The sequence below is a fragment of the Arachis hypogaea genome, chromosome 20 (genome assembly GCF_003086295.3).
Source record: "Arachis hypogaea cultivar Tifrunner chromosome 20, arahy.Tifrunner.gnm2.J5K5, whole genome shotgun sequence".
NCBI lineage: Eukaryota > Viridiplantae > Streptophyta > Magnoliopsida > Fabales > Fabaceae > Arachis > Arachis hypogaea.
In genome coordinates this window covers 52,289,311-52,315,641 of record NC_092055.1, presented here as the reverse complement: position 1 = coordinate 52,315,641, position 26,331 = coordinate 52,289,311, and the positions used below count along the sequence as shown (strand labels likewise).

At 38.7% G+C, this 26,331-nt stretch overlaps 2 protein-coding genes across 2 annotated transcripts; one reads left to right on the top strand and one right to left on the bottom strand.

Annotated features, from left to right (window-relative positions):
* Positions 1-2,735: 2,735 nt before the first annotated feature.
* Positions 2,736-3,920, bottom strand: LOC112785865 (uncharacterized). The gene has a single exon (XM_025829286.1). It carries the CDS (start codon positions 3,918-3,920, stop codon positions 2,736-2,738), a length of 1,185 nt encoding a protein of 394 aa, XP_025685071.1.
* Positions 3,921-19,562: 15,642 nt separating this feature from the next.
* Positions 19,563-25,502, top strand: LOC112783826 (cellulose synthase A catalytic subunit 1 [UDP-forming]). The gene is made up of 7 exons (XM_025826897.3): positions 19,563-19,728; positions 20,909-21,104; positions 21,191-21,390; positions 22,110-22,233; positions 23,681-23,861; positions 24,035-24,191; positions 25,025-25,502. The coding sequence occupies exons 1-7, from the start codon at positions 19,657-19,659 to the stop codon at positions 25,082-25,084; spliced, it is 990 nt and encodes a 329-aa protein (XP_025682682.1). The 5' UTR covers positions 19,563-19,656; the 3' UTR covers positions 25,085-25,502.
* Positions 25,503-26,331: the final 829 nt, after the last annotated feature.

Sequence of the window (26,331 nt, the reverse complement as noted above, 5' to 3'; positions counted from 1 at the left end):
TCTGGAAGGGCGAAGCGGGTCAGACCCTGCTAACTGGGTTCGGGGACCGTTCCGGGTGTAGGATCTGTGGGCCAGATCCGTAACAGTTGCCCCCGGAGCGAGAGAGTGAGGGTGCTCAGTCTCATCACTGGAGGAACCTTTTCCTCGCCATTGTGGTTTAGTAAGGAGATCGTTGTTTGGTTTTTCCGATCAAGGTCGAGAATTTGGGGAGTTTCTAGCCGTTTCATGGTCAAGCGAGGACCGCATTTTTTGTGCGTCTTATCACATGCCGGGTTTGATGACCGTTCCGAGGAAGGGTCCGGAGATCGGGTCTGGAACAGTTGTCCCTGGAGCATGAGAGCATGCTTACTTGGTCTCAATACTAAGTTGTTTGGAGAGTCCAATTCTCTGTAGTTTGAAAGACTGTTAGGAGTCTAGAAAGGGCGTGACGTCATCCTGCACTGATTGGCGGGATGTTGGCCAGTCCGATTTTCCGGGAGTTGGAAGACCATCAGCTCATGCTTGTTTTGTGTGACCTTTCCTAGACCGTTATTGTGAACTTATTTTAGGCCTCTTGGTGGGCCGATTTCAAGACTTTGTTTATTTAGCTTATTTGGATTTCCATTTTGTTGGCCTCACGGTGATCGATCCCGGGCCGTCATTTTTTGTTGTTTGGATACCCGTTTTGTTTTTTGGATATCAGTTTTGTTGGCCTCGGGATGATCGATTCCCGGGTAGCCGTTTACTTGTTTGGATACCCGTTTGGTTATTTGAATATCCATTTTGTTGGCCTCGGGGAGTCATTTACTTATTTGGATATCCATTTTGTTGTTTGGATATCCATTTTTTTGGCTTCGGGATGATCGATTCCCGAGTAGCTGTTTACTTATTTGGATATCCATTTTGTTGTTTGGATATCCGTTTTATTGGCTTCGGGGTGATTGATTCCCGAGTAGCCATTTACTTATTGGATATCCGTTTTGTTGTTTGGATATCCATTTTATTGGCTTTGGGGTGATCGATTTCCAGGTGTTTGGCCGTTTTACTCTTTTTGTCGTTACGACAATATGGGACGAAGCAGGGTAAGTGCATTTTTAAATGAAATTTTATTAAGTTTGGGCCTCATTAAAACCCTCCGTTTTGGGGGGAGGGAAAGAGTACCCTAAAATAATATAAGGAGAATAAAATAAAATAATATAAGTGAAAGACATAGTTTTAAGGGAGGGAGTGTTCCTACGTGTAATATCGCCGTAAGTTGGCGGCATTCCAGGTTCTCGGGATCTCGGTTCTGTCGAGTTTTTCGAGCTTGTAGGCTCCTTTCCCGATTATTCCTTTGACTAGGTCGGGCTTTTGCAGGACTTGCCTAACCGCTTGGTCGGTTCAGACCGTAATGGGGTGGGCCTGAAAATATTGTCCGAGACGACGGGATGCCGTGAGGAGTGAAAATGTGAGTTTCTCGAGGCCTTAGTAGTGCGATTCCGTGTCTTGTAAGACTTTGCTTATGAAGTAGATGGGTCGCTGGGCCTTATTCTCGTCTTCTCGGATGAGCGCTGCTGCGAGTGCTTCCTCTGTTATAGATAGGTATAGGTAGATGACCTCTCCTGTTTGGGGATTAGCAAAAACCGGGGGTTTTGCTAGGACTTCTTGAAATGTTGGAATGCCTCTTCGCATTCTGCTTCCCATTTGAAGGGGGTTCCTTTCTTCATAAGTTTGAAGAAAGGGTTCGCCTTTTGGGCCGACGCGCCGAGAATACAAGATAGTATGGTTAGTTGGCCGGTAAGTTTCTGGATGTCTTTGAGATTTTTCGCGCTTGCCATTTTAAGGATGGCTCTACATTTTTCGGGGTTAGCTTCTACCCCGCGTTGCGTGATCATGAAACCGAGGAACTTTTCTGCTTCCATCCCAAAGGCGCATTTTGTTGGGTTGAGGCGCATTTGATGTCTTCTTAGGGTGTTCATTATAAGCTGATGAGTTACCCGCCGGATTCGGTCTTGGCGAGCATGTCATCTATGAGGACTTCCAGCTTGGTCCCAGACAGGTTTTGGAAAATCTTGTTGACGAGCCTTTGGTAAGTGGCTCCGGCGTTTTTTAGGCCGAAGGGCATGACTGTGTAGCAGTACGTGCTGTCGGGAGTGATGAAGGCCGTCTTCTCCTCGTCGGGTCGGTGCATGGGTATCTGATTGTATCCGAAATACACGTCCATGAAACTAAGGTACTAGTGGTCGGATGCGGCGTCTACCAGCCCGTCAATATTCGTTAGAGGGAAGGCATCTTTTGGACTGGCTTTATTCAGGTCCGTGTGGTTGACGCACATCCGCCACTTCTCATTAGCCTTTTTTACTAGCACAACGTTAGCCAACCAGGTTGTGTAGGGCAGTTCCCTGATAAAGCTTGCTTCGAGGTGGGCTTTAACCTGGCTTTTGACTTCGGTTGCTCGGTCGGGAGACATTTTTCATCTCCTCTGTGCCACAGGTTTAGCCTTGGGGTCTACGGTTATTCGGTGAGGCCTTAGATCGGGGTCTATTCCCGGCATATCGGCAGGTGTGAATGCAAACAAGTCTCTGCTTCGTCTTAGGAGGCGTGAGAGATCCTCTTTAAGGTCGTATGGGAAGTTCTTGTTGATGAAAGTATATTCTTCTTTGGTTTGCCCTATTTGCAATTTTCTCCATGTCCCCTTCTGGTTTCGGCCTAGGTTGCCCGCCTTGTCAGGCATCCAGGTCGGCTAAGAATATGCCGGCCGCGTTGCGAGATTTCTTTCACAGGGCTAAGCTGGTGTTGTCGCATTCTACTGCGATCTCCCGGTCTCCGTGAATATTTCCGATGGAGCCATCCTCTGCTGTGAACTGCATGAGAAGGTATTTGGTAAAGATGACGGCAGAGAGGTCATTAATTATTTTTCTTCCGAGGATGACGTTGTAGGCGGTGGAGTCTTTGAGGACCACAAACTCGGATAGGATTATCTTCCTTTGGTTTCCCATTCCTATCATGAGGGGAAGGACGATGGAACCGTCTGGTTTGAGGAAGTTGTCTCCGAGTCTCGTGACTCCGTTACGATGTGTCTTTAGATTGTCGTTGCGGAGTCCGAGTTTGTCGAAGGCTCCTCTGAAGAGGATGTTAGAGTCTGCTCCTGTATCCACCAGTATTCTTCTTACTAGCCCGGTTCCAATCTTTGCCGAGATGACGAAGGGGGCGTCTTCTGCCGAGGTGTCGTGCTGGCAATCCTCGGGGGAGAATGTTATCGCTCTATTGGTGGTGGCGATTGGGCTTTGGTCTCTAACTGCCAGGATCTTGAGATCCTTCTTCAGTGCTGATTTTGATTTTCCTGGGGTGTCTTTCCCTGTGATGACGTTCACGATAATGGTCGAATATGTTTCAGGGCTTTCCCTAGAGGCTTGTCTCCGTCTCCTCGGGTTATGTCCTTCTTTTTCTAGTGATCTGTCTTTTTCCGCACGTCTTGGTTCCCTGATGATTTTGGCAAGCTCGGGGAGTTTGCCGTCTTGTATAGCTTGCTCGAGGGCGTCTTTTAGGTTGAAACAATCTTGCGTCCTGTGTCCGCATCCTCGGTGGTAGTCGCAGTACAAGGTCTTGTTGCCGCCTATTCTTTCCTTGAGTTGTCTGGCCCTCGGGAGAATACCTCGATCAGCTATTTGGTGGTATATCTCGGTGATCGGGGCCGTCAGAGGTGTGTAGTTAGAGAATTTTCTAATTCTGGGGGGTTGGTTTACGTTTGCTGGTTTGGGATGTTCTTTATGGTTTTCTCTTGGTGGGGGGTTATGTCGAGGTGCCGTGCTGCCGTGTCGTGTGCTGCCGTGATGCCGTTTATTAGCGACTACGACTTGGCTTACTTCCTTGTCGTTTATGTACTTCTTTGCGATGCTCTGGATCTCGTGCATGGTCCACACTGGTCTGGTAGTTAGGTGTTTCCGGAAGTCTTCATTCATGAGCCCGTTAGTTAGGCAAAGGCTTGCGATTGAGTCCGTGAGTCCGTCGACCGTTAAACATTCATCGTTGAAGCCGATCGAGGTATTTTCTCGTGGACTCGTCTTGTCTCTGGGTGACTCCCAATAAGCTGATGGGGTGTTTAGCTTTGGTGATTCTGGTGGTGAATTGGGCCATGAACTTCTGTGAGATATCGTGGAAGCTAGTTATGGATCCGTTGGGGAGGGCGTTGAACCATTTAATCGCTGGCCCGGCTAGGGTTACCGGGAAGGCCCTACCTCAGACCGCGTCAGCGGCCCCTTCCAGGTTCATCCTGGCCTTGAAGGCCGTTAGGTGCTCCTTGGGGTCCTTGGTTCCGTCGTACTTCATATCCGTAGGTTTGTCAAAGCCTTTAGGGAGTTTTGCTTTCAGGATTCTTTTAGTGAAGGGAGTGGCTCCCATTATCATGTGGTCACTTCTTGTGCGTTTGGCCTCTCGATGTCGTCGATTGTCGTCCGTGTCATGTTAATGAGCTGGGTTGCGTGAGACGCTGCGATCATACCTTTTGCCGTGTCGTCGTTCAGGCATCCTATCGTGTCTGTGGTCACGGGAGATACTGCGATTGTATCTCTTGGCATGTCGCCGTTCTGGCGATCCGCCGTGCCTGGTTTCATGGCGAGATCTTGATCTAGAGGTTGCGTGACTTCCATTTTCAGCGTTGTGCTTTTCTTTGGGTGTAACTCGGCCTTTGAGGTCTTGCATCCTGAGGCACAACTCTTGGATTATCTGGACCGCCTTCTCTCCTAGGCCGTCGGGTGGCCGGGCTTCAGTGGGAGGACGGTTGTCCTTTCTTGGTTTTTGCTGGGTTGGGGTTGGTTGGCGATGTGCCGCGCTTATTATCCTTCCGTGGGTGGGAGGAGTGTTATCTTGGAGTTCGGGAGTTGGGGTGTTGGGTGGAGGATTGCTCCTCGAGGTCCTCTGTCATACCGCCACGATTTGGCTGTCCCCCGCATCTGTGCAAGAACCTTGAGATTTTTCTTGATCTCTTGGATCCTGAGAGGTCTGAGCTTGGCCACGGTGGTAGCGTTTAAGGAGATCGTTCATGATGAGCTTCCTTATGAATTTTCAGTAAGGTCCGAAGGGGGATCATGGCGACAGAGTTGTCATAGGTGAGGCGGTGGATGGCAAAGGTTTGGAACCTAGTGTTGAAGGAGGTGACCTCGTGGGTTTGGAGGAATAGCTTGAAGAGTTCAAAAGAAGAAGCAACCACGGGGGGCATGGAGCCAAAATAGAGAGAGAAGATGGGGCCATGGCGCTTGGAGAGATGGATGAGGGAGTGGTGAATGAGAGGGTCCAAGAGGTGGAGGTGTCCCACTAAAGGGAGGCGAGACTTTGGGCTCGGAGGATTTGAAATTTCACCGTTGGAGTAGGGCGAGGGTGCATAAAGAGTGTTATCACTAAGAATGTGATTGCAAGTCGAAGAAACATTGTTCCTTTGGGATTTCACCGTTAGAGTAGGGCGAAGGTGTGTTATCACTGCAAAGGTGATGCAAGTTAAGGAAACATTATTCCTTTGGGATTTCGCCGTTGGAGTAGGGCGAAGGTGTGTTATCACTGCAAAGGTGATGCAAGTTAAGGAAACATTATTCCTTTTTGCTCTCAGTTACACGCAAGAAATCTGAGTTTGATGATTGCTCTTCTAGGTTATCCGCCATGCTGCCACAATGCTGCAAAGTCCCCACAGACGGTGCCAATGTACAAGATGTCTCTGGTACGGGTTGAGAGATAGATCGAGAACTTGTGGGTTGAGGTAGATGCCGGATCACTTGACTGGAGAAATGGGGGGAGGTACTGCAAAGTCACTCCGACGCTCAAGTCAGAATGGATCTGAGAGGTATAAGGTGTGAGGAATGGATGAATATCTGGAGGGACCTGGGTCCTCTATTTATAGGTGATGGTGAATATCTTATCTTATCTTATTTGGCTAAGATAAGGGAGACGTTTGAATTATCTTATCTTATCTTATCTTATTTGGCTAAGATAAGGGAGACGTTTGAATTCGAAAGTTGGTTAGGAGCTCTATTGGGCTGGTTCCAGGCCTTCTGGAAGGGCGAAGCGGGTTAGACCCTGGTAACCGGGTTCGGGGACCGTTCCGGGTGTAGGATCCGTGGGCCAGATCCGTAACACTCCTATTTTGGTCCCTATTAGTATTTCGCATTCAACCAAGTGATCTTCAAGTCTCTTAACCTGTAGTCGTGTATCATTGCATAGGCCATTTGACCGATCTATGTTCCTAAGTAGCATCACTGAAACACCATACCAATCTTAAGTGTGAGCTTATGAGGTAGAAGACTAGAATAATTAAGAGCATTTAATACTTATGGACCAAAGAATTTCAAGTGACTTTTCATATTATCTTCTTCAACACAAAGATTGTCTGAATTAAGATACACTTTTTTATCACCATAAATAATTGATAGTAGTTGACTATTTATTTTGTCAACAATGTCTAAGGTTGGTGATAGTAATATTCGATCATTAAAGTAATTGCTTGACTGATAGCTATGCACCAAGCCCATAAAGACAAAGTCAATTAACTCTCCAAATGCCTGTTCGAAATATAGAACTATCATATCTATAGGAATCTCAATTTCTGACTTTCTGTCTAGGTTATCTTCTATTAGGCCATCACCAACTTTTAAAAACCAATCACTAAATTCCTTGATATCCTATTGGGTTTTATTTTTGCATTTCATAGTTAGCCTCAGGTTCCTCAACAGTTGTAGAAATTCAACAGACTCCCAAAGATACGAAGAATTTGTGATTGCATACACTATATCTTATCGAGATTCTCTTGTAACTACAAACAATATTTGTCTAAAGTCTTCATTGAGTACAACTGCATTTTCCATGAATGGACGCTCGCCATTAGCAATTGATGCTGCGTCACAATATCCCTCAAACATCTATCCAGTGCCTCATAATAATACCTGCTAAGCATATGTGTCTTATCCCAGATTATTAAATTTGTCCTTATTAATAATTTGACAAGAGGTGAGCCCTATCGGATATTTCGTGTAGAATATTTATCTACGGTTAGAGGTATTTTGAATCTAGAGTGTGCAGTTATAAAGGAACGTTTTACCATAACCACTGTGGCTATAAAAGGAAAAAAATCCTCCCTCAGATTTATTTACAGTCCTCATAACTCCGTCATAAGCTTCCTTCTGTTCTATAGTTATCATGTACAACATCAATGATGTTAAGATCTCTAATTGATATTTGTCATACCTGAATTCCTCTATTATTTGTCGTTCATCTTGCAATGAGTAGTTACTACCAGAAAGGATTGACATTGGAGGATATTCTCTTGCAAGTTCCTTCTATAAGAATGCATGATATCTTCTATGTTTGACAATACAAAATTTTTTATATCCTTATCAGTCAACATTAAATCTATCACGGTTTAATAAAAGCTAGGTCAACAAACTATATTTAGCCATAAAATATTATTTGAAGTTAATAAATACAAAAATAAGATAATAAAATGCTATATTATTCGTGTTCAAATACTTCTATGTAAAATATCATCTGAAAATTGTGGCCAGCAATTCTGCTAGACAAAGTCATGTCTCAAAAGATAAATAATCAAATAGATACCTTTTTCTAAATTCCTGTACTTTCTAAAAATCTCGATTAATAAAAAATGTGGATTCATAATTGATATTTAAAACTCACATTATTCCTAAAAGAATTACAAAATAATATATTATTTAAAATTTATAGTTATGTATGTATGGCTTAAAATACTATATAAAAGAAATAGCTACTTACAGTCAAAACTCTTAAACTTTTCAATATACTGTCTATTTGGGAGATTTTGAATATACTCAATGAACCATTTTACAAATTTTTTTACAATGTGCATCTAAATTTAGGTCCACCCCTATATCACATGAAGACAAAATAATTAGAAACATAACAACTTTTAGAAATTTAGAAAATAAAATTAATAAAAACTATCACAAATTTTTTTAACGTGTTGTATTTCATCAAGTTCTAGCATAATAAAAATAAAGGATTTCTAAACTTATTAGAGACTTCTAAATTTCCTTTTCTAGTTAGAAGGCCTATTATACTTAGAATTTTAAAAATACAAAGTGTTATTACTTTAAAAAATTATCAAAATAAATTGATACCAATAATTTTAATATGAATTATACAACTCTTACCTATCAAGTGCGAGTGTTCTCTTCTTTTTTTTTTTTTGGAATATTTATTCATACAGTTCAAAGCAAAACAAATTTATCGGGATCAAGAAGTCTCCAATCGAATGCAAAATGGTATGCTTTCTGTGGTAAATCCTATATTCATGCCTCATTGACTTGAATCCAATATTATTTTAACTATGCCAAGGTTGGTTATAACATATCCTTTTCTCAAAAAGGGATGCTTTTGAATTTTTTTATTGTGCATTATATATGAAAATCCTTGTAAATAATATCACAATAAAAAAGTTAAAAATGATAAAAAATAGTAAATTAATTTAAAAATGATATACAAATTTATATTATCTCTTCATCAAGTAGAATCATTTTTATTAGAGCTTTTTGTATACGTATTTTAAATTATTTAACACTCCATAATCGAATTATTCTAATCTTAAATTTCCAAAGTTTATACCCAGATGTTGTCTTAAGATTCTTAATAAGATCATACCTACAAAAAAATTAAGATAAAATAAAAGGACAAAAGAATGTAAGTAAAAAACTAATTAAAAAAATTATATTTAACATTATATTAAACTCAACGTTTGAACATAATTTAGTAGCCATGATATTTGTCAAGAAAAATATAAATCTCAGATATAAAAGTATACAATCACATCATATATTAAAGAGACACATATATAGTATAAAATTAATCAACTCTAAATAAAAATAGAAATATTCAATTAATTTGATTATCTATTTCAAAATAAATTATTATAATTATGTGCATTTGATTCCTAAAATTAAAATATATGATTTTTCAATTATTATTATTATTATTATTATTATTATTATTATTATACACACGTATGTATTTCTTATACATAAATATATTTAAGTTACATAGGTCAATTATTTTTTTATTATGATTATTTTCTTTTGAGTCTATAATCATTCAATGATTTTTTTTTATTCTATTAATATCACATACATATAATACTCTTCATAAATTATGATAATTTTTTTATTTATATATACCTATATATTAATTATGTAATTAATAGTTTTTTTATTCTTAAAATATATTTATTTTATTTAAATAATTCTGAATATTTTATTATTTATATATACATATTATATTAATTATAGGTAAATATATTTAAGTTACATGTATTAATTATTTTTTATTATAATTATTTTTTATAATTAATAATTTTCTTATTCTTAGGATATGTTTATTTTTTAATTTCGATTATATATATATAATTATTTTTGAACCTACAATCATTTAAGGATTTTTTATATTCTTTATTATTAATATTAGTATACGTGTAATATTCATAAATCATAGTAAATTTCATTAAGCATGGGATTTTTATAAATTACTATTAAAGATATAAATTTTTATGAAAATAGTGGTATAATAAAAATAATATAATTATGAATGGTATTATAATTACATAAAATAATGTTAATTATAATTATATATTTATTTAATAGTAATAATAATAGAATTAATCTGCTTTAAGCTAAAAATATAAAATTTTAATTAATAATAAATTAATTTAATATATATTAATTATGGTCATAAATTCCAACTATTAACATATTTTTTTATACCTATATATATATATACTAAATTTTATCCTAATATACTATTTATTATAGGTTATTATAAGATTATACGTTAATATGTATTAATAAAATTTTAACCCAACGATGCTATTAATTATACATTAACAAAATTTTAACCTAACTAAATATATTATTTAATATCTAAAATTTTCAATAAATACTATTGTTAATAAATTTTTAATCAAACTATTAATTATTTTATCATTTGTTTATAATAATTTTATATAATTGATTAAAATAATTGTCATATAAAAGATATTATTTATTATTGACAGATTTTTTAACTTAATTATTTTTTTTAGTTATACTGAAAGTAAAAAAGAATAAAAAAAATTAAAAAAAAATTCATATTATAAAATTTAAAAATAACATATCTAGAAATAATAGTCATAATATATAAATTGAGACAACAATTTAAATTTTTATAAAACTAATTTAATCAAATACCAATATTAAAACTAAATTATTTAAATAATATCTAAATTATTTTAATTCTTAGACACATATAAATTAGAATCATTCTCATAACAATATATACTCAACTGAAATAATGTTATTAGTGTAAATACAAATTATTATTTTGTTAAATAAATTTTATCATCTGTTATTTATGTAATGTTCCGTCCAGATTGAGCCGAGGTATACAACGCCTAGGTCGGCTGCTTGACTTCCGGGAGGAGCTATGTCTCGTCCAGGGAGTGGTGTTATAAGAAACCTCGACCTCTTGAAACACGACGGCGGGAGCACCTGCAAAGAGCACTCCAACGCTCAAGTAAAAATGAGAATTATCAGAGAATAAATGAAATAAACTAGAGTGAGTATGTGTAACCTGAGCCTTTGTGAATTTGCTTGGTTCTGTTTTATAGACGAGTGGGGGTCTATGCTGTTGGGTTTGTTCCGATATTCTTGGTGAGTTCCGTTTGTTAGTAACGGGCTGAAGATAGGATCTGACTTACGTGTGACTGTGATCAAGTTACGTTTGGGGTCTGCTCTTGGTGCCGAGATATTTGGTCGGTTAGCTGAGAAGGATAGCTGCCGAGTTTTTAGGGGTACACATCATAGCCCCACAAGCTTGTTTGTCTCCATGTCTTTGGTGGCAAGCAAGTTTTGATCAACTGGGTTTTGTTTGGGTTGAGTTGTTGGTCGTTGGGCCCATTTTTGGTCTTGGGGGTCAAGGAGAGTCAAAGAAAGTCAAGAGTTTTCTATCTCGTTTGGCGCGTCATGTTTAATGAATCGCTTTGGTTTTTCGAGGCATTTACGGTTGTCACTTGGTTTACCCACTAAGTTAGTGGGCTTAGTGATATTATTTGGTTTTTGTTTTTGGGAACTGACGTTCTGTTAGCTCATCTTCTTTCGGTTTTTATCTTCGACTATGAATTCTAGAGGTTAGTATTTTCTCCCACACTTACTGGTTTTTGCTTTTGTTATGGCGAAAGAGAAAGAGAAAAAGATGGCTGTTGAGGAGAAGAAAGATAACCCATATCATTTAGTTCATGATGATGTGAAAACTCGTTCTTCTTCGTATGTTGATTCGGCATCCATGCATGAACTAGAAAGTCTGAAAGTTGTGAGAGAGGATTCTGGTGTGGGTGTGCAATTGCTTCCCTGTTCAACTGATGATAGGGTTTGCGAAAGGAGGGGGATTGGGAATATTTTTACATGTATACTCCATGTTTCATAGAGTTAGGTGTTAAGTTACCTTTCTCTGCCTTCAAGTGTGACTTGTTGACTCAACTAAACTGTGCGCCTTCTCAACTACACCCAAATTCATGGGCCTTCCTTCGTGCTTTTCAGTGCTTAATGGAGTTCCTATCTTTTCCTTGTTCCCTTCCTCTATTCTTTTCGCTGTTTCAGTCTAAAGGGGTTAGGAAAAGGGTTGTGGGTTTGTCTGAGTAGTTTTCCCGGTCGTTCCCTTTTCTTGCTTTATAAATTTTCTTTCAAAAACTTTAAATCTTTGTTTGTTAAGGTTCGGTCGCTGGAGGCCGAGTATCCGTTTTATCTGGATGACGAGCTCATAGAAAGGTTTCCCTTGTACTGGTGATCCGAGCAATGTCAGATCTTAGAGGCTACCGAGAGAAGTGAGGATGAGGATTGCCTTCTAGAGTTTCTGATTGAGTGTTTTGCTGATGGGGTGTGTTTATCAATTCTCGACCTTCTTCGTCTGCATGATGTAGGTGATAGTGAGGGTTTGAAAGCTTACATAGGTAACGATGGTTACTGTACTGTCTGTTGTGTATTTATTTTGTTTATTTGACTGTTCTTCCTTTTGCAGGTGGGCGAGCTCCTCTTCTTGATCTCTCTCGATTCCAATCTTTTTTAAGAAGAAAAAGGAGAAGGATGCTGGAGTTTCTGGGGTTCTCAAGGATGGTGGTGGCGAGGTAGTTCAATCCACTGCCCACCCCGCATCGTCACATAAGAGAAAGAGAGATGAAACGGATCAGTCTCTGGAGGTTATTTCCGAATGTGATAAGGATATTGCGGGGGATGCTAGGTCTGCATTTGATCAGCAAAGGAGACTTCACGGGTTCATACCAGGGACGAGCACTCATTCTCTATGGAGTGACCAGTTCCCCATAGCCGAGCTCTCTGATAGGGTTTCTCAATACCCTGGCGACATGCTCATGACTCGTCGTATTGGGATGGAGGGTATGGGAAAATTTATTCAGGTTAGCCTCTGTGTTTATTTATTCTATTTCTTTTTGCCCTCTAGTGTTACTGCCGTTGTTTATGTGTTTTCGTGTTGCCATTGATAGATTGTTACTTCACGCTTGATGTGCGTTAGTCGTACTACCGAATTGATCGGAGCTGAGCAGCAGGCAAGTGCGGGGAGAGCTGCCGAGCTGGAGAAGTTGTTGAAGGATAAAGATACTATAATGGAGAAGGCTTTGAAGGAGAAGGACGAGGCGATTGCGGATGTGACATTGAAGCTGAAGTCATTTAAGGACGAGGTTAATCGTCTCAGGGATCAGATTCGGCTCCTCCAGTCCAACATCAAGGATAGTGACTTGGCTAAAGGTCAGCTGACTTCCCGAGTTCACGAATTGGAGGAGTTGGGTATGGAAATGTTTGCTTCTGGTTTCGATCAAGCTGTTAGTCAGATTGCCACTTTGGCACCTAATTTTGATTGTGCTTGGATGGACGTGACAAAGGTCGTTATTGATGGGAAGTTGGTGGTGGATGGCACAGTGGAGGACCATGACGAGAACGCCCCTCCTCCTTGAGTTGTTTTTTATTTATGTGTTTGGACATGTTTTGTTTGTAATGATGACTTATTTTGTTTTGTTTGGCCGAGTTATAGTCGTTTTGATGTTTTGTGAACACTTAGTTCTTGTTTTGACTTAAGTTATGCGTTGACCGTGGTTAGGTCACCTTGATGATATAGTTATTTTGATAGAATGGTGTATTAAACAGTAGTGTAAGATTGGTGAACAAATAATCGGTTGCATTTGTTTGATTTGGGCGTCCGGCCTCATTAAAACCCTCCTTAGGTAAAAACCCATTTTGGGATAAAAAAACCTCTAAGGGGGAAAAAGAGTACCTTCATTCGCAAAATGTACAATTTTATGATCTGTACAACTTTAGTGAAGAGATGTTCTGATTCCCTGAAATTGGATTGCCTTGTAATGTTTGTAGCTGGTAAGCCCCCATTCCGAGCACTCTGGATACTCGGAATGGTCCTTCCCAGTTTGCGGCGAGCTTTCCATGTGAAGGAGGTCGTCTGGCTTCTTCTGTTCGTCTGAGGACTAAGTCACCCTCCTCGAATGTCCTCGGAACCACCTTCTTATTATACTTTCTTTCTGCTAGTTGTTTCTGGGCTCTCTGCTTAATGGCGGCGATTTCCCTGTCTTCTTCTACGAGGTCAAGCTCGGCGTTTCTTGCGTTTGTGTTATGTAGTTCGTCGTATAGTTCGGTTCTCAATGTGGGAATTCTGACCTCTACCGGGATTAACGCCTCCGACCTATAGACTAGTTTGAAGGGTGTTTCGCCCGTGGTGGTTTGTATTGTGGTGTTGTAGCTCCACAATACTTCTGGAATTAGCTCCGCCCATTCTCCTTTCGCATTATCGAGCTTTTTCTTTATTGCCTGCAGTATAACTCGATTAGCAGCCTCGGCTTGCCCATTGGTTTGTGGGTGTTCGACCGAAATACACTGGCCGTTGTATTTTTCCTGTCTCAATGACAAGAGCCGAGCTTATAAAGTAATTAGAAGCGGACAAATATAAATATAAAGGTTTACCATCCTCTGGTCTTTGCAGTACTGGTGGTGATGATAAGAAGGCTTTGAGTTCGTTGAATGCTGTCTCACACTCTTTTGTCCACTCGAACTTTTGTTCTTTGATATCGTCTGGAAGAAGTGATAAGATCGGTTTGACGCTGCCGGTAAGAATCGGGACAGAGCCGCTACCCTACCTGCCAATTGTTGCACCTTCTTTATTGTTCTAGGGCTTGCCATGTTGAGTACTGCGTCACATTTTTCAAGATTTGCCTCGATTCCCCGTGATGTCAGCATGAATCCGAGGAATTTGCCTCCTTGCACCCCAAAGGCGCATTTCTCTGGGTTTAGTCTCATGTTGTATGCTCAGATTTGCTTAAATATTTCTCTGAGGTCGTCGTAGTGGGACTTTTTCGAGGTAGTTTTGGCGACCATATCATCAACGTAGATCTCTATGTTCCAACCTATTTGGTCACGGAAGACCTTGTCCATTAAGCGCTGGTATGTTGCACCTGCGTTCTTTAGTCCAAATGGCATTACTTTGTAACAAAAATTTCCATGTTCAGTTATGAAGGCTATTTTGCTTTGGTCTTCTGGGTGCATGAGAATCTGGTTGTAACCAGAATATGCATCCATGAAGCTTAAGCTTTTGAAGCTTGATGCATTGTCCACAAGCTTGTCAATGCTTGGCAAAGGGTATGCATCTTTAGGACATGCCTTGTTCAAATCTGTAAAGTCAACGCACATGCGCCATTTACCTGAGTTTTTTCTTACCATTACCACGTTAGATAGCCATGTGGTGAATCGGATTTCTTTAATAAATTTTGCACTAAGAAGCTTTCTAGTCTCTTCTAGGGCTGCCTTTGATTTTTCTGCTCCGAGATTCCTCTTCTTCTGAGCTATAGGCTGGACTGCTTTGTCAGTGGCAAGTTTAGGGCAGATGATATTTAGGTCTATCCCTGGCATATCTGGGCGTTGGCTTGTAACACCCGTATAAGTTCTGTTCTTTCTTGTCCTTGGAGCGCTTGGCCGATGTATGTGACATGCTCCGATTTGGACGTCAGTGGAACCTTCTGGAGCTTGTCCGCTGGTTGAGGTCTTTCTTCGGTGTCTTCTCTGGGGTCAAGATCCGCTAGGGATAATATCTTATTTGTGCTATGAATTGCTTTGACCTCTTGTTGGAACTCTTGTCTTGCGGCCGACCTTTTCAGGCTTGCGTTATAGCATTGCCGAGCTTGTTGGCGGACTGAGTGAAGTATAGCTATCCTGCCGTCCTGTGCCTGAAATTTAACACATAGATGAAGAGTAGATACTACTGCCCTGAACATGTTCAGAGCAGGTCTTCCGAGAATAATATTGTAAGGGCTTGGGCAGTCAACTATTAGATATTGTATATCAATAGTTCGTGACAATGAGTCCTCTTCCATCATCGTTTTTAACCATACATAACCTTTAATTGGGACTCTTTCTCCGGAGAACCCTACTAGTTCTCCAGATGAGGGTTGTATGAGTTTTTCAGATAATTTCATTTTTAAGAAAGTGGAGTAAAAAAGAATATCTGTACTGCAACCTGGGTCCAAAAGGACTTTTCTTACCAGTAACTCGCCTGTTTGGATGGAAATTACCACTGGATCGTCCAAGTTTGGTGCCGCCGAGCATATATCTGTCTGGCTGAAAGTAATATTGAGGTCAGGCGCACTTTTATTGTTTTGTGGTGTTGTTCCTTCGATTGCTAGAATTGCGCGGTAGCTTCGTTTTCGCGCCGAAGTCGTTTCACCTCCCCAGGCGAATCCTCCGGATATACAGTTTATGATGCTTTTGGGTGGAGTGTTGTTTGACCATTTGTTGTCCTCCTTATGCCCTGTAGCTTGATGACGTTCTTCTCGGTCTTTGTTACCTTCTTTGTACCTTCTTCCTTCAATATATTTGTCAAGGAGGCCTTGTCGAGCTAGTCTCTCTAGCAGATCTTTAACTATCACGCATTCGTTAGTTGTGTGTCCATACTTCTGATGGAAAGCGCAGTGTTTGCTTTTGTCGATGAATCGCTGGTCCTGGTAGCTTCTTGCCCTTGCTGGTGGATTTATGATTTTAGCGCTGAGGATTTCTTTAATTATCTTTTCCCTCTTTGTGTTGAATTTGGTGTAGTTGTCTGATGAGCGGATAATTTATACGCTTTTTGGCAATATTTTTAGTATGTTTTTAGTATATTTTAGTTAGTTTTTATTATGTTTTTATTAGTTTTTAAATAAAAATTATATTTCTGGACTTTACTATGAGTTTGTGTATTTTTCTATGATTTCAAGTATTTTCTGGCTGAAATTGAGGGACCTGAGCAAAAATCTTATTCAGAGGCTGAAAAAGGACTGCAGATGCTGTTGGATTCTGACCTCCCTGCACTTGAAGTGAATTTTCTGGAGCTACAGAAGCCCAATTGGCACGCTCTCAATTGCTTTGGAAAGTAGACATCCTGGGCTTTCCAGAAATATATAATAGTCTATACTTTGCCCGAGATTTGGTGGCCCAAACCGGCGTTCCAAGTCAGCACAAAAATTCTGGCGTCAAAACGCCAGAACTGGCATAAAAGCTGGAGTTAAACGCCCAAACTGGCACAAAAGCTGGCGTTTAACTCCAAGAAAAGTCTCTACACATGAAAGCTTAAATGCTCAGCCCAAGCACATACCAAGTGGGCCCGGAAGAAGATTTCTGCATTAATTACTTATTTCTGTAACCCTAGGCTACTAGTTTTCTATAAATAGGACCTTTTGCTATTGTATTTTCATACTTGGATAGACCTTTTCACGTTTGGGGGCTGGCCTCACGGCCATGCCTAGAACCTTTTGTTCTTATGTATTTTCAACGGTGGAGTTTCTACACACCATAGATTAAGGTGTGGAGCTCTGCTGTTCTTCATGAATTAATGCAAAGTACTACTGTTTTTCTATTCAATTCACGCCTACTTCTTCTCTAAGATATTCATTCGTTCTTCAACTTGATGAATGTGATGATCCGTGACACTCATAATCATTCTCACCTATGAACATGTGCCTGACAACCACCTCTGTTCTACTAGCAATGGCTTGAATGCGTATCTCTTGGGTTTCTAATCTAAGATCGGAACCTTCGTGGTATAGGCTAGAATTATTGGCGGTCATTCTTGAGATTTGGAAAGTCTAAACCTTGTCTGTGGTATTCCGAGTAGGATCTGGGAAGGGATGACTGTGACGAGCTTCAAACTCGCGATTGTTGGGCGTGTGACAGACGGAAAAGGATCAATGGATCCTATTCCAACATGATCGAGAACCGACAGATGATTAGCCGTGCGGTGACAGCGCATTTGGAACGTTTTCACTGAGAGGACGGGAAGTAGCCATTGACAACGGTGATGCCCAACATAAAGCTTGCCATGGAAAGGAGTATGAATGATTGGAAGAAGGCAATAGGAAAGCAGAGGTTCAGGAGGAACAAAGCATCTTCATACGCTTATCTGAAATTCCAACCAAAGAATTACATAAGTATCTCTATCTTTATTTTATGTTTTATTTATCTTTTAATTATCAATTCTCCATCACCATCTGAATTCGCCTGACTGAGATTTACAAGGTGACCATAGCTTGCTTCAAGCCGACAGTCTCCGTGGGATCGACCCTTACTCACGTAAGGTTTATTACTTGGACGACCCAGTGCACTTGCTGGTTAGTTGTGCGGAATTGTGACAAAGTGTGATTCACGTTTAAGAGCTCCAAGTCATTTGGCGCCATTGTTGATGATCACAATTTCGCATACCATTGTCGAATTTTGGGGTCAGTCTGAAGGGTTTTCTGGAGTCTTTGATATTTGCCGACCTTGTGGCTCTGTCATCCTCTTTCTTTGGCTGTTTTCTCTCCGTTCTTTCGGCTTTGCAGAGCTCTTCAATCTCCATCTGTTCTGCTGACCTTTCTCGGAATTCTTCCAAAGTCTTCGGCTTAGTTATCGCGATTGTCTCTCTGAATTTTCCGGGTCGGAGTCCGGCCTTCAGGGCATGCAGGTGGATGGCAGGATCCAGATCGGGTATTTCCATTGTTGCTTCTGCAAATCTGGTCAGATAGTCTTTCAAGCTTTCTTGGGGACCTTGGCGGATGGTGCCGAGGTAGTCTAATCCGTGTACATATATCTGTGCTGCAGCGAAGTAGTCTATGAAGGATTTTGCCAGTTCTTCAAAAGAAGAGATCGAACCTGCAGGTAGTTTTGAAAACCAAAGTAGCGCAGCGCCGTCAAGGTAAGTAGGGAAAGCTCTGCAAAGAACAGGTTCATTATTAGGGCCATTAAAGAACATCATAGATTGAAATTTTTTAATATGAGCCCGGGGGTCACCAATCCCCTTATATGGCTCGAGTGAAGAAGGCAGCGTGAAATTTTTTAGCATCTTGTAATTGGTGATTTCCTCGGAGAACGGGTTGTCCAAGGTCAGTTTCTCCTTTGGTGGGTTGACACTTAGTAGGTCTGCGTTGCCTTTTCCTTTGGAACCATTCTCCTCACATTTACTAGCGTTGTTTTGGGTGGATAGTTCGGCAAGTCTTTTGACTTCAACTTGTAGCTCAGCCATCTAGGCCATGAGTTCGGCCTAAGTGAGTTGGTGGACTCCATTATCGGCCATGTTCGAAGGTTGAGAAACCCTGCGTAAAAAAGAAATGCAAAGTGCGATATAAAAAGGTAGTGGGGTTAAATTAACTTTCGGGCCTCACGGTAGGCGCCAAATGTTCTGTCCAGAGTGAGCCGAGGTATACAACGCCTAGGTCGGCTGCTTGACTTCCGGGAGGAGCTATGTCTCGTCCAGGGAGTGGTGTTATAAGGAAACCTCGGCCTCTTGAAACACGACGGCGGGAGCACTTGCAAAGAGCACTCCAACGCTCAAGTAAGAATGAGAATTATCAGAGAATAAATGAAATAAACTAGAGCGAGTATGTGTAACCTGAGCCTTTGTGAGTTTGCTTGGTTCTGTTTTATAGACGAGTGGGGGGTCTATACTGTTAGGTTTGTTCCGATATTCTTGGTGAGTTCCGTTTGTTAGTAACGCGCTGAAGATAGGATCTGACTTGCGTGTGACTGTGATCAAGTTACGTTTGAGGTCTGCTCTTGGTGCCGAAATATTTGGTTAGTTAGCTGAGAAGGATAGCTGCCGAGTTTTTAGGAGTACACATGATGTAATATAACAAAATATAAAATAACTACACTGAAAAACTAAATTAATTTTTATTTTTATTAATAGTATTACATCAATATACCCTGATAGTTTCTAAAAAAAAAATTACAATAGGTTATAAAAGTATTTTTATTACGAAATTCTTTTTTCTTTTGAATTTTATACTGCAGTGACCCCACGCATAATTCCCATAAACACATCTGCCAGTCAGTTACACGTGGTCCCCACTGAATTTTACACTCCACTGCACTCCTTGTCCGTCCGATACATAACGAATCCAACGGCTTACAATCCTCCACGATCTCACATACCAGCCTTTGATTAACTAGGTTCTACATGGCTGGCGTTCCTCCACGATGACCACTTTTCCACCATAAGATCCCAAATCATCCAACGGCTAATATTTTTGCATAGAACCTAAGAACATGGCAGCGAAGCAAACAACAGCAACAAGTAACAACAATTCAAGGGAGAGAGTGACTGTTGAGTTGGCTGAACAGTTTGGGAAAAAAAAATAAAGGAATGGATCAAAGTGGTGGAATTGCGACTGGGCCGCGCGATGTCCTAGGAGTTAGGAACGGTTCCGACATTGGGGTTAGTAACTTAGTATCGTATCCTCTTTTGTGTTAAAAAAAAAAAAATCAGCTTCTGTGTAATCCCTTTACGCAAATGATATAGATAATTTTGTTTTCAAAATTTTAATTTACCAACTTTTCGTTTTTTGTTCATAAGATTATGGACGATCACAATGTTGTTTTCGTTTTGATTTGTTTAGTTTTGTATTTACTTATTCTGCATCAGTCTGTGTTTATGAATGGTTTCTCTCCCAAAGTTCCGTTATCTGTTCTTGAAGTTTTTTAAATAAATAAAAGAAGAATTTCGTTAAGACAAGAATAATACAAGATAGAGGATAAGAGTTTTTCTTTACAAGTGCAAAAAACAACCACGAGATTAATCGTTTTAGCATAGTTTTTCAATCTCTCAACAAGCCTATAAAGATGATGAAAGATCACAAGCTTTACACCAAATGGATACAGCATGTCTAATCCTATCACATAACACTTGCTTTTATGAAACATCCATGCTACGTTTACACACAAAAAACCAGCCACCAAATCGTCACCGCTCACTGGTATAAAATACATGCTAAAATACAAAATATATATTGAAAACGTACGAAACAACATATGTATTTATACACAAATACAAAGTGACCAAATACTCTAAGTAGTGGTGTATACTGCACAGTGGCACAATGTTGTTGCCTCTTTCCTCCTTCCAAAACCAACAAACATAGTCAATAGGGAACAGATCTCAAGTGAGCAAGATCTCGCGTTAGAATCCAGTTAACCAGGATGATATGTTCTTGCAATTGAAATGGGAGATGGAAGTTGTAGTCTGTATAGTTATAGAGATATAGAGATTTCACATGAGTGCTCTTTATTTATTCATTTTCCCTTCCAATTGAAGGGAATTCTAATTTCTATATGCTGCTAAATACTTTCTTCTTTTGTTGGATTTGTCAGTGGAAAATGTCTTGGAAAACTCTTTTAGTTCAGTTTATCCAATTAAATTTACTTAATGATTGAATCTGTGTTCAGTCAAGATTTTTCAGACATCAAGATTATGATAAAGGAGAACTTGTTTAATCTTAATACTGTTGGCCTTTGGCCATGTCACATTTTAAGTTTTGACCTTAAATTTGGTACTTACATGCTTAATGTTTTCTAATATGATCCAATTCTAACGTGTAATTGATATACCTTACTTGCAGTGTAAACCCTTGAAGAATTTGAATGGTAAAATCTGTCAGATATGTGGCGATACTGTTGGATTAACAGCCACCGGTGATGTTTTTGTTGCTTGCCAAGAATGTTCCTTCCCACTTTGTCACCGTTGCTATGAATGTGAGTGCGAGAATGGGAACCAATCTTGCCCCCAGTGCAAGACCAGATACAATAGTCACAAAGGTGCTAGCTTGTGCATAATACATTATTTTATTGTTACACCTTTGGGTCCTGAAATGAATTTTAACAGACATGAATCTGGTTTTCAGATAGTTCCCATTTGGAGGGAGATGAGGATGATTATGAAGATGATGATGATGTTGATGATATAGAGAATGAGGTAAATTATGGAGAAGGAAACATTAACACAGCAGGGATGCAATGGGAAGAAGATGCTGACCTCTCTTCTTCGTCGGGACATGATTCTCGGATGCCAAATTCAAATCTCCATATGACAAATAGGCAGCCGGTAATGTAATAAACTTGTTTTTGATATTTTCAACTTGAGTATGCTAGTAAGTTTATATTTGATAAAAAAAAATTGAAGTATGATATAGAAAAAGAAAAATTCATGCTATTTTTGATATTCTCAATTTGAGTATGCTTGTAACTCAAACTCTTTGAGACTCGTAAACTTTCAAGATCTTCCACCACGTTTTCTCTCATTTTGTTCTTGTGCTTTACATTCTCTCTTAAGAGTTTATTTATGAAGCCTTGTGAGTTTGGTAAGGTTGCTTCTTACTTCTATTTGTTCTGCTGCCTTTAATTTTGTGCTTGATGTAGAAGTCAATATTTAAAGAATGCTCAGTGAAATAAGTGATTGTATGTGTAAGGAAATAATATAAATCAAGTCTTTATTGTTATTCATTTAGATATGAACTCTATTTATGTTTTCATATATATATATATATATATATATATATATATATATATATAATTCAATGGCACTTGTGCTTTCCTTTTCTTCGTTAACATTGTGTTAGATAGGCGTTAGAGATCAGCGAGCCACATTTTAGAATATGTTCGACACCTTTATTTTTTCTCTGCCATGTTCTATTGATCATGATCATGAACTACGCTGATAGAAACAACAAATAGTTTGAAAACAACCCTCTACACGTATTTGATGCTTTTGCATTGATTTACTAAAATGAACAAACAACAAATTAATCTCTTTTGTATCGTCAGCTATCTGGTGAAAAACCGTGTGCTACTCCTGATACAAAATCTGTTCAAGCTACATCTGGTCCTTTGGGTCCTTTGGGTCCATCCAAGGCTCACTCACTTTCCTACACCGATTCAAAGCAGCCAGGTATCAAAAGTTAACCTGATGTGATGGTAGTATGCCAAACTTTATTGTTTTTTGGAATATTCAATTGAACATTTCTATCATTGCAGTTTAAGTTACTGTTGTCAACCCACCATAGGACAAAAAGATGATTCAGGTCCCTTAATTTTGAAATAGAAGATAAAATCTTGTTTTTGCTGAAGCTACTAAATACCTAATGTAATTCCTACACCTATATATTATATGTACATCCACACTAAAACTAACCAAAGTATGGAATATTCTTCCTCAGTGTCCAAGTTTAAGAAAAATTAATTGTGATTTTTGATGCAAGAATTGAGGCGTTATTACCTTTAGTGGTTTATACATTCTTCTTTTTATATATGTTAATAGTTTACTAGATTCAGATAGAAGTTTTAGAAGCTTTTTGGTTTGAAAAATTTTGGAAATTGATATTAGTTACATGTCATGCTTGGGAGGAGTAGGTTATGAATGGATATTAGGAAAGGTGGGATTTGAGAGGCAATATTGAGAACTACTATACAAGTTTTCAACTTTTGGGTATTGATGGAATTATGGCATTGTCCTTATTCTTTCAACTTTGTAGAGAATTAGGGCTCATTGCTATCATTATTCAAGAATTCCAGTGTGGTGAGCATTTTCTAAACCAATTATATCATACTCCTACCGAAGTGTTGGCCAACACAGTCTTTTCCCAATTTACCAATACATGTTTTATGGAAGATAGTCCAATAACGGTTGAACTTTAGATCATCCTTTGATTAAGCGGATTTCTCTAGGCTTTACGTTTGAACTCATCTGGTGTTTTTCTCACTGTCAAAGGTCAAAAGTTTCAACAGCCATAATCACTGTCAGATTCCTTCCGTCAATTCTCGCTTTTATTAAGGTGCTCTCTTTTTCTTCATAAAAAAGTTTCATCAATTTGAAATGTTAATCTGCTGCTAGGTGTCCTAATATTAATACTATTGCTGTAATTTAATATCGAATTAGAAAAGGGGCTGTTATGACGTTGTGCATGAGATAATACCTCGCAACCAAATCTTTCATTTTGTTAGTAATACAAAATTACAGATTATTAAATGTCTTTCCTTCTTTATCTGATATTAAGGTTCCTAACTTGCAGTTCATAGTTTAATTAACAAGTATTGGTGGTAGGAAACCAAATCTTTGTGGCAGTATGCTATATACATCACTATTTGGTGTTGGTGGTAGCATTATATACTGAAGAGCAATTCCTCTCTTAGATATGTTGAGGAGTTGAAAAATTCTGTCACGTTGAGAATTTTTTTACCCTTTTGTTCTTGTAAAGGGGAATCCGGTCATATTATTCATGTAATCTTTTTTGCTGCCAGAGTTCATTGAATGAATGCATTCTTGCTGTTGTGTTGTTTCCATATATATAGAAATAATTTGGTCATCTTGATTTTTCCCCCTTTTTCACATGATCCAGGTCTTGAGAGTGATGAAGAGGTAAGAAGAGTGCCAGAGATCGGAGGTGAATCTGCTGGACCTTCAGCTTCCCGTCCAGGCGCCGGTCCAACTGGTGGGCAAGAACGTGGTCAGGGGACTGGGGATGGTCAACGGAAGAGAGGCAGAAGCCCGGCAGACAAAGAAAACAAACGGCTAAAGAGGTAATGTTTGTGTAAGGTTGGTGATATGGGGAAACAATAACTGATTTTTCTAACAAGAAAAGAATACCAATCTTTCATCTATTCATGGTTACTTTCTTTTGCTTTTTCTCTGGTTTTGTTTTGTTGCATTTCTAATTGTTTCTTTCGTTGGTGGGGTATGAAAATGGAAATAGGCTACTGAGGAACAGAGTGTCAGCTCAACAAGCAAGGGAGAGGAAAAAGGCATATTTGATCGATTTGGAAACCAGAGTCAAAGACTTGGAGAAGAAGAACTCAGAGCTCAAAGAGAGGCTTTCCACTTTGCAGAATGAGAATCAAATGCTAAGACAAGTATGTCAGTATTGCATATTTATTATACCATGTCATTGTCACAATCACATTATAGTTGTTCAATATATTCTCATCACCATTGTGATATTCATTTGTTTATGGAGGCGTAGACATAGAAATAATTTTGTTTTCCTTTTTCTTTTCTGTATGAGAGACAAAATTCTTGTATTTTCTATACTTCCTAATAGTGGCAGAAAATATTTGTCACTGTTTCTCTATCTCTTTCTTTTTTCCAGTTTTTTTGTTTCTTTTTGTTCATCTTAGAGACAAAATGCAAACGCAACTTTGCATTCTGTCTAAAGCATTAAACACAGTCATGATTTATGCTTTCTTTTATAGCTTCATCTGCTGACAAAATAAAAGCTGCAAAACAATTTAAGGCATCCTCATAGCTTCTCTTTATCTATTGTTTCTGTGGATATATATACTTTAGTGAAAGAATATAAAGGATATTTGCGTGATCTCTTCGATAGTTTACAATCTTTAGGATCAGTTTGGATAGGAATTTATGTAGATGAAATGAGATTGAACTTTTAGCAAATGGCCGTATATCTTCGGTTTACTGAACAATACATAACTCGGAGAATGGGTGGTGGAAATTGCCATACATTATGAATCTCTAAGCATCATGCTAAGAGGCCTGTTGTCTTTCCCACATTATGTCAAAGTAAATTGCTCATCTTTATGTGTTTGGTTCTTATTTATTTGATCCTATATGTTTGCAAACTTTACATGTTATGTTTCACTCCTCTGTGGCTGCTGATGAATTTGGTTTTCTTAAATATATAGCTTTGGTTTTGTAAGTTGTAACTTTGTGTGATTGCTTTTTGCAGATATTAAAGAATACAACAGCTAGCAGGAGAGGGAGCAACAGTGGTACAAATGCTGAATGAACTTGATAGCAAATACAGGAGAGAGAGAGAGAGAGACAAGTTAAGAAAAACAGAAGAGAAAAGAGGAGAGGGGGGGGGGGGGGGGGGATATGAACAAGAAGAGATAAACAAGAGAAGTTAATTCTAATGATTCTTTGTAAGGCACACTGAAGTACCAAAATTACCAACTGAACGATCATGTATACTCATGCAAGAAAAAATACCGTCCGAGAATGTTTTGATTTGTTTAACAAGTTTACTCAAAAGGGACATTTCTGTTAGGAACATGAGTTTCTATTCTTTAATAGGTTTGATACTGTGACATGATCGGTAATTTTGGTACTTAAATTGATTTGTTGGAGCATAAAACGCCTTGACAAGCTGGCAAGTTCCCACCAATCGAATATGAATCTAATCAAAAATATATTTTTCTTTATCATTTTATGTTATTGTAAGTTATAACCTTTAATTCTATACCCAAAAGTTATTATATCTAATTTTCGGTTACTGTGACTTTTAATAACTGATTTCTATATTATTCAACTATAATGATGCTAAATCATCTTCAAATTTAGTACTTTTCATGTTCTAGGGCATTGCTTCTCTATTATGAAAGAACGAGATTAATTTATTTTGGTGTAGTTACTAGTTAGGATGCCTTCCAAAACCAAGCAAATGAATTGTTTTCCAACTTTTAGTAATTATTTTAAATAAAAACATTGATTTTTTTTTTATCTTGCTGATATTTTAAAAAATTAAAAAGATGAAAATTAGAATTTTCGATTAATACTCTTACTAAATACTAGTGTATGTAGCCTGGTTAGTGCTTGGGCCTAAAGAAAGAACTTGATTTAACTGATTGAGTCCAAATAAATTCAAACGGAACTAATAAATCAAATTACAAGAAAAAAAAGCGTTCACAATTGTTAAAAAAAAAAGGAAAAAAGGCATTCACAATGTCGCCTTTAAATTTTGGTGTTGGTTTTTAATCGTGTTTTCAAATAATGTAGAGATTTGATGTTTTTTATTTTTATTTTTTAAAACATGTAAATCTGGGGTTAGATTTGAGTTTTTTATTTTTATTTTTTTAACATATATATTTGATCCTCAAATTTGTATTTTAGCAAGGTTCTGAAAATCGGACCGGACCAGCCGGTTCGACCGGTTTAACTGCGAATCTGCGACGCAAGCGGTCCGGTCCTCCTCGAATAACCGCCAGACAAAAAATTGCTTGAAAATCAGTGAACCGGTCGAAAACCGGCCGGTTG